The 16,290-nt window shown below is 41.5% G+C and overlaps 1 protein-coding gene and 1 long non-coding RNA gene across 3 annotated transcripts in view; one reads left to right on the top strand and one right to left on the bottom strand.

Moving 5' to 3' along the window:
* Positions 1-354: 354 nt before the first annotated feature.
* Positions 355-16,290, bottom strand: part of hsd17b12a (hydroxysteroid (17-beta) dehydrogenase 12a) — a 51,824-nt gene continuing 35,888 nt past the window's right edge. For both annotated transcript variants that reach the window (XM_034589031.1, XM_034589030.1), the window contains 10 exons: positions 8,127-8,173; positions 7,263-7,338; positions 5,659-5,766; positions 4,700-4,764; positions 4,394-4,438; positions 4,015-4,049; positions 3,114-3,195; positions 2,864-2,929; positions 2,161-2,310; positions 355-1,775 (listed from right to left, as the gene is read on the bottom strand). In XM_034589031.1, coding sequence (XP_034444922.1) covers positions 1,632-1,775; positions 2,161-2,310; positions 2,864-2,929; positions 3,114-3,195; positions 4,015-4,049; positions 4,394-4,438; positions 4,700-4,764; positions 5,659-5,766; positions 7,263-7,338; positions 8,127-8,173 — 818 coding nt within the window. In that variant the 3' untranslated portion in view covers positions 355-1,631. The remainder of the gene's footprint in view (positions 1,776-2,160; positions 2,311-2,863; positions 2,930-3,113; positions 3,196-4,014; positions 4,050-4,393; positions 4,439-4,699; positions 4,765-5,658; positions 5,767-7,262; positions 7,339-8,126; positions 8,174-16,290) is intronic.
* LOC117763707 lies at positions 4,044-9,810 on the top strand. The gene is made up of 3 exons (XR_004614203.1): positions 4,044-4,152; positions 9,284-9,287; positions 9,776-9,810. It is a non-coding gene; the product is annotated as an uncharacterized LOC117763707 (long non-coding RNA).

Below are 16,290 nucleotides of genomic sequence, written 5' to 3'. Positions count from 1 at the left end.
AATACCAGCAATATCTGACATACCCATGCTTATACTAAATACTCAATGTACAGAACGCACATATTGTACATATTTCATTTTATATATTTTGTAAATCTTTATAAGCTTATGTTTCTAATCTTGCATGGAGCTATTGTAACAAACACAATTCCCCCCTGGGATCAAGAAAGTATTTTCTGATTCCGATTTATTCTGACTTTATTGGAAGTTAAAGAGTTTCCTCTCACGGTAGACTACAGTCTAATAAAAGGATTGAAGAACAGTATCTTTTGAGTACATTAGGGTCAGGCTTTTGCACAAAGGTCTTCAAAGATGACATTTTATCCTGCTAATAAAAATATTATGCAAGACACATTTTTATATGCCAGAACTTTTATTAACAAACAGTAGAAAACATTAGTTGCCATCAGCAGGGTAAATGAAACTGAATTTTACACATAAATTCAGATTCTACATAAGCAACCATATTAAGACTCTTTACAAAAGGAGAATGATTGACAAGGCTGTCGAGTTGCAGCACTAGTCAGATCAAGTCACATGGGCTATTCAACTGTGCACCTACTGTAAAGAGGTGCAATTCTCCAGCAAAGGTGTATGTAAACCAGTTTGAGTGTAAAACTATGTAAAATGCACGAGTGTACAGTATATGTTCTGTCTTCATCTGAACAGGTATTTGCTACATTGAATTACGATAATCTATCTCCATCCATGTGAAATCCATTGTACAAAATAAATGTACAGAGGTTGGGGGATGGGTGGCCTTCGATTAGTGGCTTTTAAATCAAACAAGCCTGATTTGAGTAACTTTGTAGTTTGCATAGGAGAAGCAGCAGTTGAAATGCAACCTTTTACAGTACATCTTAACTTCTCAATACCTGCTCAGTGAATCTGACCATTTCCAGCATCAATATCAGTAGGAAAAAGGCACTTGTGTTTCAGGCAAAAATGTGGGAAAACTAGGAAAAACTTTGGTTTAGAACACATGATACATTGGTGCAACAACCCATCACAAAATATCATTTTAAATATACCGTAAACATGGAATATCATAGAAAAAAAGAAGAAAGATCTGGTGGTTGATGATTACAGCTAAAGGCTGCAAGTTAATCGACATGATAAAAAGTAGAAATGGCCATCTTTAAATGGTTCACTGATTTGTAAACTGGACTAGGCTAAACACTAATCATGAAAAGGTCTCAGTTTGGCTCGTGTGTTCATACAAATGTATAATAAATAATGATACAAATTTATATAAAAAGATGCCCACCACCATTTCCACTGCTTACAACAGCAGGGTTAACAAATCACTCTTTTTTTGGCTGTATAAATTTCACCATCAGTGTCAATGACAAGAAAATATTAATGTCCTTTTCCAAGAGCAGCACCGTCATATTATTTCAGCTCTTGTCAACCTTGGCTATTTCTGTCCAGACAAATCAGGGCAGATTAGCGTTTTCAACATTAAGTCATACATACGCTCTGATGTGCATAATTAATAAAAAGGCACAAAGGTGAAATATCTGGTAACCCTGAAGGATCAATCGCACAGATACTAAATACCATCTCTCTTCCCTAAATACTGCACCGAGTCATAACAGTTTTGGCCGACGGCAGAATCGTCAGACATCTTCCTATTCAATTTTCTTTAAATTGTTTCCGTTTCTCTGCTCCCGCAGCTTCCTCCTGTGCAGGTATCCAGAACGCTGCAGACGGTTCATGCTGGCCCCCAGGAAGATAACCATGCTTATTGGCACCATCTTGGTGGTCACCCAACCCTGCAAGAAAAGAAAAAAAATTTAATACATTTTTCTTTGTAATCATTTAAAATTGGAGAATTATTGCTTTATTACTTAAACAAAAATGCAGAAAAGGAGACCTCTTGAAAAAGTAAATTTTATGTCACAAGTATGTTTAATTTTGTTACACCTACTAAACGTGGTTTCAGCAGAGAAGGTGCACATAACAATTCATTTATCACATTTATCAGGTGAAAAAAATGTCAATTTCTGATGCCATGGGAAGAGTTTGTTTCAATAGTGATGAAAACTTTGTTTCTCGCCCAATTGATTTCACAATTGCCATAAAAACATACATAAATAACTAAAACTATAACAGCAAATCTCCTGATAGATTCAGTATTTTGTGAATTCCACTTCTTACCATGACTGCGTGGGGGAAGTAGCCGTTGGTCTGACTCTGCAGACCCACAGTGGCGATCTCAGCTGCTACGTAGCGCTCAGGGGTGGGCTTGTCCAGGGTGGGCTTCCTGATACGAGTCATCTTTGTGGCCACAAAGAAGGGCAGCACACTCTGCAGAAAGACAAACATATGAACATGTGAAGTTAGCTTCAACAGCAAGAAGATTCCTGGCTCCTTCCTCCGGTAAGTATAATGTCTTGTGTGTTGAATGAAAGATGCACTTTGTAAATGCACATTAAATCTTTGCTGTAGACTGGTCTGGGGACTGGGTTTATCAGGTGAAACTACACTCAGGGTTTGCTGAGGTGAACCTGTTGTACACACAGCAACCACCAGGTGGCACCTGAGTGAACTGTGCAGAGTGCTAAAAACAGAACAAACAAGCCTGATGTGGAAAAGCATATCTTCAAACATTGCCTCTGCTGACAAGAAAGGGCTAAAATGGCATATCAGACACATCATTCATGGATATGCATTTATTCCATTGGCCCTCAGGCAAGAGTGGCTGAGAAGAAAGCATCAGGGACAGATTCCATAACATTTGCCATTTATGTCAAGTCAGAAACAATTCAACGTTAAGCAGTGAGGATGGAAAAGTTTGGCACATTCCAATGTGTGTTTTAGGAGAGGGCGCAATTCCATCAGACAAGACTTCCGCACACACCTGAATGATGATGCCCTGACGTCTGTACTCCTCCTGAAGGCCACGAGAGAAAAAGTCCACAAAGGCCTGCACACGGGGAGAAAGATGAAAGAGTCAAATTTAACACGTTAGTCCATAAAATACCAGTCTGTTATCAATACCCTCCAAAATAAATGCTGCATTGCTGTAAGGAAACAAGCAGATGCTAACCACTATTGTACAATAAAATAATCTTGACAAAATAATCATGTGTTGGAGACTTTCCACATACCTTTGAGGAAGAGTAGACTGTGAGCAGAGGGAGAGGATACATGCCACTGGCAGAGGAGATGTTGAGGATAATACCTTTGGACCTGAGAAAAACACAACAAGGTAGATTTAGCACTTTGCTTTGCTGCCTGTAATGCAAACACAGCCTAAAGAGGTGTGGCAGTTACAATCCACAGTGAATTCATTCAACTCTCGGACTCTGGAGCTATCACGTTTGATGGAACCTGTTAAAATCATCCCTTTCAATGCTGCTGCCACAGCACAAATCTACATCACAGGGCTTCCAACAAGACGTGGAGCAGTGTAGAATATATTTTCTTATGTGTTTTTAAATCCTTATTTCCACTTCAAATCCACATATTTCCCATACCTGTAAGTACCCTGTGTCTTAACACATTCAGCCCACTGACAAATACACAAAGTCATATTCCCAACACACACTCACACACACATTAATAGTGTGGTAGTGGCCGTGTGCGTTGCCATGGCAGCCTGTTGCTGCAGTGATGTAGTGGAGCGACGCTTCAGCCTCACACGGCACCAAATGTGCCTGCTCTGCTATTGGCCAGCACGAGTCACATGGGAACAGAGCAGCCAATTGGGTGGGAAGAGCACTTTGTGTGAATTGAAAGCTTGTCAGCATTGCGAACAAAGGAGGAGAGGGAAAGAGATGCAGTGATGGAAAGGGCTCAGGGAGATTTTCTTGTACCCCTCCTTGCTAAAAGAGTCGTGTCTATAAAAAAAAAAACACTTGTCTCACAAATAGTGTTTCAAAAACAATAAAAAAAGGTCTTCTATTAAATAAGGAGATAACACAGCTCTGTGACACAATCCCTCAATTACAAAACTGATATCTTACTGCAGTCATGTCGCAAAACATGGAAGCCTATCATTTCACTCACCTCTCAGCCATTCTGGGCAGCACCAGACGGGTCATCTACAAGAACAACAAGACAAGCTCAGTTAATGTCAAGCATCACACGAAAAGAACATGGGGACTGGGAAAGACTTATACAAAATTAAATATAAAAAAGTAGGAGGTAGAGAGAGGGAGAGAGAGTTGCGTGGGTGGCGAGTACAGACAGCGTTGGTGTAGACCACTGTTGCTTTGGGAACAACTGAGACACTGCAGGTACCATGGTAGAAAGATAAGAAGAGGAGAGGAACAAAAAATGGGGAAAGTGAAGAAAGAAACAGCTACAGATCTTATATCACACCGAGTGTGTGTGTGGAACGCTTACTCTGAAGAGAAAAAGTCATTCAGTACTGAGGCAAACTTACCTGGCACACTGAGGTTATGTTGACGTTGATCATATTTGTGATGAACTGAAACAAAGAAAGCACCAGTCAGCTACACACTCAAATGTAAGCTCATGTCCCATCAACAGAGATATCGATAGGTAGCAGACGTTGGTAAAATACACACGATTAAGACTGACCACTACAAAACTATGGAGCAGGAGGTGAAGTAACGCTTTTGAAAAATAATTCAAATGCTTTTTTTCTTTCAAATAGTAGAAACTAGCAGCAAACAGAATTTACATCTGCAAAATGAAGACAAAATTTGTACAAAAATAAAAAACTCACGTTGTCCAGATCAGGAATGTTGAGGTAGTACTCAGGGTAGGAGTAAGACACACCAACATTGTTGACTGTTGAAAACAAAAGGTGGGTTAAAAATAGTAATTATTATTATTATAATATTTTCATAACTTGAGCTGGATAACTCAAACCAGCTTAAAGTTTCACCACAGGATGGCAGCAAAAGCAAAAGATACAGACAATGCTTTTACGCCACACTAGACACAGCCACACCTTACAACCAGTAGAGCACAATTGGCATCATAAAAAAAAGGACAAGGAGTTCCTTAAATGCTCAACTAAAAAGTACAGCGTGAGCTCCAGTCGTCACATGTAAACCACACACCAACAGCTGATATTAAAAACATATTCAATCTATTGTGATGCATGTCAAATTATTTCTCTAAAGCTTGTTTAACACAAGACAGACTTATTTTTTTAAAGAAAAACAAAAGCATCCTTCTTGTTCTGTTAATGTGTCACCTTTGCAAAAATGTCATGATAATCCAAAAAGATGTACTCAGTCTAGAATAAATCAATATCGCCTAGTTTTGCTGATGGAGTTTAAAAGATAGGCTACTTTTATTGAATTAGTGTTGGATCATTTGAATAACAAGTCATGTCTAATGTACAGTAAAACTCAAAGAAAGATCTGCCAACACTGAAACCCAAGACTTCATCTCCTGCAGCAAACACAATGCGTCTCACGCAGCCTATATACAAACTGTAAATAAGTGGAAAAAGTCCATTGCTTGTCTCAGATCTTGCCGCTTTACTCTCAGCAACGGGGCTTGATCATTTAAGTCTCCATATACACAACAGTTTACTAATCTGGAGACTAGATAGAAAACCAAACTTAACTTGAAATATGGACAGAAAGGACAAATGATCCCAATCCTTGCATCATACATATTTTGGAGAATTGAATTCTGCAAGAAACAAAACTAAAATAAAACATCTCTTACCAAGTACACCGATCTCAAGTCCAGCCAGCCCCACCTCGATCTTGGAGTAGATGTCCGATTTGCCAAAGTCAACAGCAATGGTCCTGGTCTCTATTTTAAACTGCTCCTCTATGAAAAGGAGAAAACCACAAGTTAACACTGATATATGGGTTCATGATAATGACCAAAAAAGTGTTTTAAAGTGTAAGAAAGAAGGTAATATTTTAGGAGTTGGAAGCGATCAGATGGATTCATGATTAAGATCAGTCATGCCGTTACAGAACACACTCACAAAACCCTAACCCAACAACAGAGTAAATCCCCTGTTTCAAAACCCTGGATCCTTTCAAACAAATAAGGCCCAGGCTCGGAAACCAGGCACGGACTGAGGGGGGCGCTGCGTACCAACAAACCAGCCCAGAAACCTCCTCTCCTCTCCCCTGCCTCCCTCCCTCCCTCATCATGTTTGACGGCCTGCTGCAATTAGAATTTATTGTCCAAAGACTTGTTTAGCTGATAGGTGGCAGAGGGAGTTATAAGAGGATATTTGCTGGGATGTGCCTCAGCAGAGACCAGGAGTGTGTCTGTCTCCATGTGCTGGAGTCAGTGGTGAGACCAGATAAAGAAAAAACAAAAATAAGGGAATGGGGATTTGACCTGAAAGGGATGAGTTAAATATAAAAAAAGATGTCACTGATATCTACAGTACATCCGCTTCAGCTTGTTTTTTAAGTCATCACACCACTGTTAGTGCATGTCAAAGAAAACGATAAAAGCAGCGTAAAGACAAAGAAGCAGCAGATTTTAAGGGCTCAGGCTGCCACATTGGAAAAGTACAGTATTGTGGGGTTGCCAGTTAGGTGTGATCACAAGTCAAAATGACATGTTTGCAAAAGAGAGAGGAAAAAAACACTATTGGTTGCCCAGCTACGCACCAAGGAGGGACGGCTTTGTCAGACTAATCGTGAGGGAGGAGTGCCGGAGTTTGGCACGCCGCAACCTGCTCGTGACTGTACCCATCAGCCCCCTCTGTGGACTTGAGGCACGACAGGGGAAATTGCTCTGTGGGGGACATCAGAGACAGCAGATGGAGGGAGAGCGAGTCGGGGAGAGGGCACTATTTAAACGAGGGGGGGGGGGGGGGGGTAGTCACTATTCAGTCTCTGTTAGAATCTGGAGTCTTGCCAGCAAGGAAGAGACGAAAAAAAAGTTTTTCCTTTTCACACAGACACTTATTTCCTATGTGTTGCTTCTGTTTGTGTGGAAGTCTGATGTGTTTCTAACAAATATCTCAGTTTCCTAAATCAGGCCAGATAATGCATCTGTCCTTACAATCAGTGAGGAAGTGAAACACAGCCTGAGGATTTAGAGGGAAATGAGACTACTCACAAAACAACAGATTCTGTAAACATATTTTTCTGCTCGAGTGACTCGATTCTAACTAGTTTTGAAGATACGCCCCGTTATCACGGCCTCGGAAACCCTGTAGCTGATTGGGTGGGAGGTTGCACGTCACTGCCCGCCCATACACACATCCTCATCAGCCCCTTTACTGTGCTCTCAGCCAGAATAGTGTTCCATGATGTTGGGAAGACAAACACACACACACACACACAATCACTTACCAAGTGCCCTGGCCACGTCATCCAGCTTGTCCTGAGAGCGACTAATCAACATCATGGCGAATCCACGACGAGCCAGCTAGGAAGGAAGAAATGGTCAATTAAATATACACACATTATATGAACATGATGAGCAGGTAAAAATATTTTTTCTTGTGCCAACTCGCTCAAGTATAGGAGTTTTAGGTTTCTAAGCCTCAACTCCGAATCAGATGTTTGGCAGCGGATTGGCAATGTATCATCCAAAAAGTATTGATGGTACCTCAATCAGTCACCTACGTGTATGTGCACGAGTAAACACGCCTGTGCTCACTTTACTGGAAACATGCTTGCAGAGAAGAGACTTTTGACTGAGCAGAAAAGACTTCTGGGAACTGTGGTACTGACTCTGGGAGTTTCCCCCCCATTCTGGCCATGTTTTGACTGTGATGTGGCTGATTCAACATGAGATCTTCAGCTCAGCCGGGTTGATCTTTGGGTATAACAACATTGAACGAGTGTGTTTCTGCATAAATAGTAACAGGCTTAAAAACTTTGCATGGTATAAAGCATTGTGTAATGGAGGCCTGCCATTGCGTGGCAAGAGGTAGCACCAACAGCAACAGTGCAAGTCAAAGGCCCTATATGACTATACTATACAGCCAGGCTGCCCACACTGTGAGCCCAACACGTGGCAGGGTAGCCCCTATTCAACGTGAGCCTGTTACCTCTGTATGAGCCTGTGTTGAAGTGTGTGCATATGTGAGGACTCTTCACCACCTGTAAGGGCTCTCCCCTACCGTGGCCTATAAGTGAATACTGTGTGTGTGCATGAGTCACCGCTTTCCCGTGAAAGAAATGAAATAAATAAGGGTCCATGAGCCTCACCTCCTCCGCATAGGATTTCCCAATTCCATCCGTGGCTCCCGTCACAACTATTGAGAAAGAAAAGTTACAAAGAAAAAAATGGTCAGTATTGGTTCTATGTCAAAATCTTGTTTACCTAATGAGTAGATCTTCCAAAAATTAAGAAAAACCTCAAAATGCCTCATTCGTTGCGGATTTATGAAAAATTGAAACAATGGTTTCATTTTGAGTGTTTATCCTCAGTTTACCAACTCTACCCAAATGACCTCAGCAAGTCATCCTAGTCGGACTCATTATAAAAGACATGATGATGTAAGGTATCCATTATGTCAGTCACAGATAAATCTCAACCTGTACCAGTCGCACATAAAATGCACAAAAATCTGCACAAAAATCTGCACTTCTTTGTTCTGAGGCTTATGACACACCTTCGATTCAGGTTTGACCACTTTCAGTTGTTATCATTGTTATGAAGTTATGCACAGGTGAATTCAGTCATGTGAAGCAAATCTGTTGTCGGACACACCCCGCACACTATTCTCCTGCTTGTTGGCAAAGGCTCTGAGTAACCTCTGAATAATGACAACCATTTGATCAGTCAAATAACGTTTTTCTTTTGAACGAGATGCCTACAGGGGTGTCCATTCTCAAAGTGCGGTTGATTTTGCAGCAGCGATACATATAATACAACCCAAGATGGTGCAGATAGAAGTGAAATCACAAAGGCTGAGCCACAAAGTCAACAGAGAGAAATGAGATAGAGGTGGAGATGAGATGATGTAGATAAGAGCAGAATGAAGACAGTATAGGAATCAGAAAGCCGCCCACAACCACTGATCCCTCACCAGGAGCAGCTCAGATTAGGGTTTCTTGCATATTAATGCCGCATCAAATCGTTTAACAGTTTAGTATTCTGACATATGTTTTTCTAGTTTAGATGGAGAAAAGACAATGGTGGCAAAACAGAGAGGAACACAACAATTTGGTAAAAGAAGAGGAAAGAATTCTTAGAAGCAGCGAGAAAAGACGTTAAAGAGGAAGCAGTAAGGGGAGAAGGAGAGGAGCTGATGTTCGTCTTGTGTTCAGAGTTCTCCTCACCTTGTCAAGCAAAGCAGGGGCTATTTTTAAAACCTTCACTGCCCATCAACCCCTGCTTGACTGACGGAAGAATGGGGGAGGTTGGTGAGAGATGGAGGGTGGAAGAAAGATGAACAAGGGAGGTAGAGCGACAGACACAAGACAAAAAAAAAAGGTGGTGGTGGTGGTGAGAGGGGGGGGACACACGAAATGTACAAGCATACACACACACGGATGGCTATGCATCATGAATATATTATTAGCAAAGGCTTGATGAAAGATTAATAGAGGTAGAGGACATTCTCTGACAAAGAGCTGGAGAGCAGGAGAAAAAAAAAAAAAGAGATGAGAGAGGGGATGCAGAGAGGAGGGAGCGATGACGAACATGGAGCGGGAGGAGTAGGGTGAGGTGGGGTAGGGAGGGTAAGGGGGAGACGAGGGGATGAGGAGGGATCCTGGGGGTGGCTAAAAATAGAACTGGAGCAAAGCGAGAAAACGAGTAAAGGAGAAACAGATAGAATAGAGATGGCAGTGGGGGTGAAGGGGGGGGGGGGGGGGGGGCAAGTGAGTGAATGAGAGAAGGGAAGTGCGAGAGAGAGAGAGAGAGAGAGAGAGAGAGAGAGAGAGAGAGAGAGAGAGAGAGAGAGAGAGAGAGAGAGAGAGAGAGAGAGAGAGAAAGAAACACAGAGTGTTGCACAAAGTCAAAAGCAAAAAAAAAAAAAAAGAGAGAGCAGAATCCCTGTTATTTTTAAACCTCCCCCGTGTTAAGAATGAAACACTCCGTGGCAGAAAAGCCTCAATGGGTGCCGGCTGTACCAAGTGAGGCTCTCTCTGCTGATGCAGGTGGGGGCAGACGGAGGATGAGGAGGCTGCGTTCCCTGCAAAGTAAAATGGCTGGGGGAGTGAAACGGCAACCACTTCCTAATAAAGCCAGTTCTTTATGAAATTAATAATAAGCTGCATCTAAATCACATGTGCCATTTTGGCTAAATATAGCTGGCAGGTGAACACCTCATGTTTCTAAAATTCATTCATTCATCCAAATTATGTTTTAAGAGTACAAAATAAATTGTCCTTGTTATGGAAGTTTTCTGGAAGCTGGTGAAAGGAGAACTCAGGCAGCCGCTGATGCCTTATGCAGAAGATTTTAATGTAGACTTGATGCATCAAGGAGACCAGAAGGTGGAACAATATACAAACGCTAACAGAGTAACACAAGCAATTGTCACCCCCAAGTCTGAAGATGTCTCCCACAGCATCCCAGTATATCTCCCTCCACTTGCGTCACCCATTCTAACAGCACATCATACATGAATGGCTAGAATTGCTGTCACTCTCTATGTTACATGTTGGTGTTTGAATCCTATTGGATAATTAAGCCTAAAGTATGCATTCCTAAAAATCACATTGTGACCTTACGTCTTGCCACTGGTGTAATTTAGGAAAGAGTTAGAGTTGGTGCCTCTCTGTCTGGGGCACCTGAATTAGATTTGAAAGTCCATCAATGTAGACAGTAGACACTACAATGTACTGCTAGTTGGCCCTTTATCTATAACCTGACCTTGGGTGCTGCTTGGAGAGAGAAGGATGTTTATGTGGAATTAGACCGGCTCTATTCTCCTAATGGTGTACAGAGGTAATGTGTGAGGATGGTCAGAAATTCCTGAACAGTCCTCAGGATAAAAATGAGTTGAGCCTCAGACTGTTCCATATGTTATGTTGCAGGTGCGTGATAAGAAACACTGGATGTACCGAGCTCAGTAAAAACAGTAATTTAAGCCGAAGATGACAGTTTGTCAGAAACTGTGAAAAAGATAAATCGTGAGGGTTTAAGGTGAAGGAGTAAAACTTAGTGAAGAGAAGTGAATGTGTGTAGAGCTGCACTATTATCAAAAAATGAGCCCCACGGTTTTCTATATTAGAATTTACATCACTATTCTTTTCATTTTGTTGTTTTTATTTGTCCTTTACACAAACCTTTTTGGGCTTTTCTCTCACTTGCTACATTTCACTGCCACATTAACACTACTCTGCATCATGTAGAGTAACGCTGGGTTATTATTCGATTGTGGGAGACAGCAAAGACAACGCAACATTATGGGTGGGCTTCTTTTTTCAATGACAAAGTACAGGCATGTGTTTTGATGCGTCTGATGTCCCTAATTTAAATGCCTGCACAATTGTCGATTAGAAATGAGATGGCATATAGGTGTGAATCAAGATCACGATTTGAATACACGGGAAACTGATTTCGCAAGCACAACAGCGCTCTCAACACATTCCAGTCCTGTTAGATAATATATACCCAAAAGAAAAGGCATGCAGCTGGAATGCAAGTCGCTCGCCCGCATGACTGACTTTCGGGTTTTGAGAGCTGCACCTGCGTGTAAGAATGTGTTATGTGCCGAACTGCATACAGCATCACTGAACTTCCACCTCAGGGGTGAATGTGCAAGAATGTCCTGTGTTCTTGAAATGCACACACTCCACCACCTTTTAAACTATAACATGACAGTTAAGTGCTTTTCTGAGTGAAACGTGTCAGGCTGTGCATGTTCTGAATACTGTAAAGCAAATGAAGTGTCAATCTCTCCTCTGCATCACGGGCTCGTAAATTCTTCCCAAACAGGTGATTGGCTCAAATGTTCTCAGTCAAAGGTGAATTTCAAGTAGAAGAAAAAAAAAAACATTTCCCAACTCTGCTCTTTCAAATGATTCAAAACAGATATTTGTGTAACAGAACTATCAACTTCAAATATGAACTAAATGACCAGTGCAATGGAATTAAAAGAGTAAAATTGTAAGGGAATTAAAGTGAAAGGTGTTAAACTGTGTGAAGGTGGAATATTGAAAGTGAGACTTTGTCGGTTGGATGTGTGGGAGTGCGAGGAAAGATGGAGTGGAGACAGTTTGCAAATAATCCGACCATTTACTTTAGAGAAACATGAGGAGCTGGATGGAAAGGGTGAAAAAAAAAGAAGAAATAAACACTGAGAACTTTCTATCGCCACTTCTGTGAGGACACTATACTTTGTTTCCGGGGTGGTGGAACTTATACCCCACCACCCCGATCCTCTTCCTCGTGTTATGAATGACTACACTCCTCCCACCCATTATATAATAGTGCGATTTTCTCAATAAACGTTGAGTGAAGTGCGTGTTTAGGGGCAGGAGGACCGAGTACAGTGGGATGAGGACACAGAGTTCCTCTGGAGTTAGAGACGTTTTGCGTTTGAGTTGCCAACATCCATCGTTAGTGGAACAAATACAAGAACATAAAGTATTCTGGGATGTTCTAAAGGCCTGTCACCCAAAATAATTTATGGATTTATGGGAGAAAGGCCAACAAATCATGATCAGACACACCTACAATACAACAGAATGCTATTTGATGCCAGTTGTTGAAACCCTTCAATTATGAACTTTTATACAACTGCAAATTTAACTGAGGGGAAATAAGTCACCTATTTAACTCTTTCACTCGTGTACAAGCAGAATACACCATCCAAATATCACAAACACACATCAGGACTTCATTCCTTTCACGTGAGCAACACGTTACATCTAGGACACAATCGCAGATTTAACAAAAAGGGGCCTACGCAAGCATGCAAGCGAGCACGTGACCAAAAGTAGCGCCACTGACGCTCAGAGAAGACTGGCAACAAAAGGTGAATGTGTGTTGATGGGGAACCCACGTATGAGAGTGTGCAATAGAAAGAAAAAAGTAATGGATGGATTTGGAATGTGTGGATCCATGAATGCATGTGTGTGTTCCTCTACTTTTTAAAATCATAGACCCTACAGAGTGAGGACATTTTTGGAAAGTGAGGACATTTTGACCAATCCTCACCTTTGGGCTGTTTGAGGGTTAGGAAAATGGTTTTAGGGTTAGAATTAGGTTTAGGCATTTAGTTTGGATGGTTAGGTTGTGATAAAGGGGTTTAGGTAATGTGTTGTGTCAATAATTGTCCTCACTAAGATAGAAGTACAAACATGTGCGCTGTCAGAGGGGATGTGAGCTCCACTGCCTCTCATTCATTACCACAGCACTGACGCTCTGGAGCTGAGATAGAGAACATGGTTCCCTGCTGACTCTCCGAGCGCCCTGACGGGGGCGCGTTTGCACTACAGCTCCTCCCGTGTGCTTTAGTGCTGCACATCACGTCCAGAGGTATTGACATCCCCCAGCCTTTTCTGTCCCCCTCCCCTCCCTTCTCCTCCCCTCCCCTCAGCAGTGGAGCAGCCCCTGCTGCTGCCTGCTCACTATATTCCGAGCGTCTAAAAAAAGCAGCAGGAGGAGTAAAAATAGCAGCGCGCCAGCTCTGCCTCGTCTGGGAGCTGCCTGCCTGCCGCAGCACCTGAATACCAACAAGATCCCCCACCACCGCCATCACACAATCACCACGACGACCAGGATGCTTCTGCATCCTCACCCATCCACCTTAACACCCCCCATACCAGTACTGCAAACTGGTGCAATGAGCAGTGGAAAAAGAAAAGGATGATACATCTGCTGATACTCGTGACAAATCTTTGATTATAGATTATCCTGGACAGCATCAGAAGAATCTGAATCATTTATCAATGACCACACAACATAAGTTGGTGGAATTCTGTTTTGGTACATCATTGAAAAGCTCATTATAAAGATATTTTTTTATGAATATGAAGATTCAGATTTCTATTAATTCACCAATTTTTCCTTATCAATATAAAAAGATGCGCACGCAAGGAAACCAGCCAGATCTACTAGTTAGTTTATAGAAATTTATAATGATCTTCTGTTACACACAGGGGGGGTGATGAAGATTTTTGGAAGATTCCACTTCCTATGCAGAGACAGCAAGACAGGTCTGAAATGAGCGCGCACACACACACAGACAAAATACAGAACCCTCCCCTCTCTGCCCTCCCCACCACCACCAAAATCCCCAATTAAGATTCTCAGTGAGGAGAGACTGCGGTCCTTGTATGCCCTGCTCTCGTTACGTACTGTTATGTAATCTGTCGCACCCCAAACTCGCCTATCAACGTGCAGCAGCCCCTCCCGCCTCAGAGAGAGAGCGAGAAAGAGGAAAAGATAGGAGGGAGGGAGGGATGCAGCAGAAGATCCAAAGACAGCCCCCCCCCCCTTCACTCACCCAAACACACACCATTCTCAAACCGCCCACCTTCTATATTCAAACACACATACACACACAGCTTTAAATAGCAGGGGAGAAAAAGTCACATGGGTAATATAAAAGTCGACAAAAATAAAAGCTTGATCAGCCCGGGGGAGAGGGAGAAATGAGGGGAGGGAGGGTGAGAGACAGAAAAAAAAAGGAGAACATGTACTTCAGTGGTGCTCAAGATAGAACCAGCATCTATATTTGGGTACAGAGCAAAAAATAGTCCCCCCCCCCATGCCTTGTTCAAAAATCGATAGTTTCCTTCCTCACAACTACTTGCACTGAGACAAGGTGATTCTTGGGCAGGGAACAAACTTCTGTGTTTGGCCTCGTGTGCCATTGTTGAGAACAGACTGTACTGTTGTGGAGGTTCTCAGCTCAAGACAAAGCCTGCAGCAGCCGACTTCACTTCATTAGTCTGTCAGTCGTCTCCGGCTGGAGGTCGTTTATCAGTAAGATCACCTGCTGAAATTTTCTGGTGACAGCATCCATGAACTGCACGGTGCATGACAGAAAAATGCATGTTGCATCACGTACATCCCTGCATGTGTGACATAACTTCAAACTGGTTGATTCTCTACAAAAGGAAATGATACTTTAAAAAAAAAAAAAAAAACTAGTACCTACTTCCTCAGGTGGATAACAGTGACACTTTGTCTCATCGCAAACAAATGCACATTGTACATGTGATTGTTATGAGGCTGATGCCTTGTCTGAACATATTTTATCTGTCAAAATCAAAAGGTCAGCCAGGACTAAAGACGCTGACAGACAGAAATCAAGATTCACAAGAACAAAGCAGCTTTCTGCTAACTTGGATTAGGAGTTGCTCTAAGATCTCACACTTAAAATTCCAAATTTCTAGTTCCTTAGTCCGTGTGAAGCGTCCAAATGCCTATTTCTACTGATAAGATTATTAGGCTTTATTATTATTATTGTTAGGCTAACAACTATTTTGATAATCATCAAATTCTTTAAACCAGTTTTCAATATCGAAAAGGTCCTTTGTCCCAACTTCTGAAATCATAACAAGTTATTTCATATGACATTGAATGGGGTTTTAGTCAGTTGTGGGACTCACAAGTAGTTTGAAGAATATTATATACATCAACCTTCACAACAAAACAATTGAAGGACTAAATAATGCACATTATTGTTTGATGCAGCCCCAGCCCATTTAACTAGTTAGTCACTTGCTTTGAAAATTTTTTTTTTTAAATAAATAAATATTACCAAGTTACTTGATATAAATCGTTCATGATAATCTCAGCTGTGGCCAGAAAACCCTGTGTAATGATTTTAAAGTCACATATCAAAAAAAGCTAATTTTAAGTTTTTTTTAAGCTACAGACATTGACAGTTAATGTTTTTTTCTTTTCTTGATAAATAGCATAATTACAAATCAACTTCTAATATGTATATTCACAATTAAAAATAATATCAGTAGTGGTCATCACATATAATTTCAGGGAAATTATGAATTTAATGGATGGAGGGATTTGTTCGTGAGACAAAAAGATGAGATTAAAAATATAGATAAATGTAGAAAAAATAAAACATGCTCATGAAAAAATGTTTTTTTAAAAGAGTGCATGATACAGTATCAGGAAACAAATACAACAGGCTGGATGGAAAGATAGAGTGAGAGTGAGAGGGTTGAGAGGAGCTTTAAATGAGGGAGATGCAGAGAGAACTTTTTTTTTTCCTCTTCTTTTTTTTTACCCAGCATCCCTGGTTCTGGCACGTGTCACAGAGCGTGTTCATCACATGAACAGCAGTGTTCTCTCTCTCTCCGCCCACACACAAAGCACTAGGGGGAAGCACATTCACAAGGATGAACAAGTGGAGACACAGCCTTAGTTGAAGCACACACGTGCATTTTCCTTACCATGAATGAAGCCTAATCCCTATTCATAAATCACATGGACAGTTCT

This window comes from Hippoglossus hippoglossus, chromosome 6 (genome assembly GCF_009819705.1).
Source record: "Hippoglossus hippoglossus isolate fHipHip1 chromosome 6, fHipHip1.pri, whole genome shotgun sequence".
Classification (NCBI taxonomy): Eukaryota; Metazoa; Chordata; class Actinopteri; order Pleuronectiformes; family Pleuronectidae; genus Hippoglossus; species Hippoglossus hippoglossus.
The sequence above is the reverse complement of the archived record's forward strand: the minus strand, read 5'-3'. Positions and strand labels throughout refer to the sequence as shown.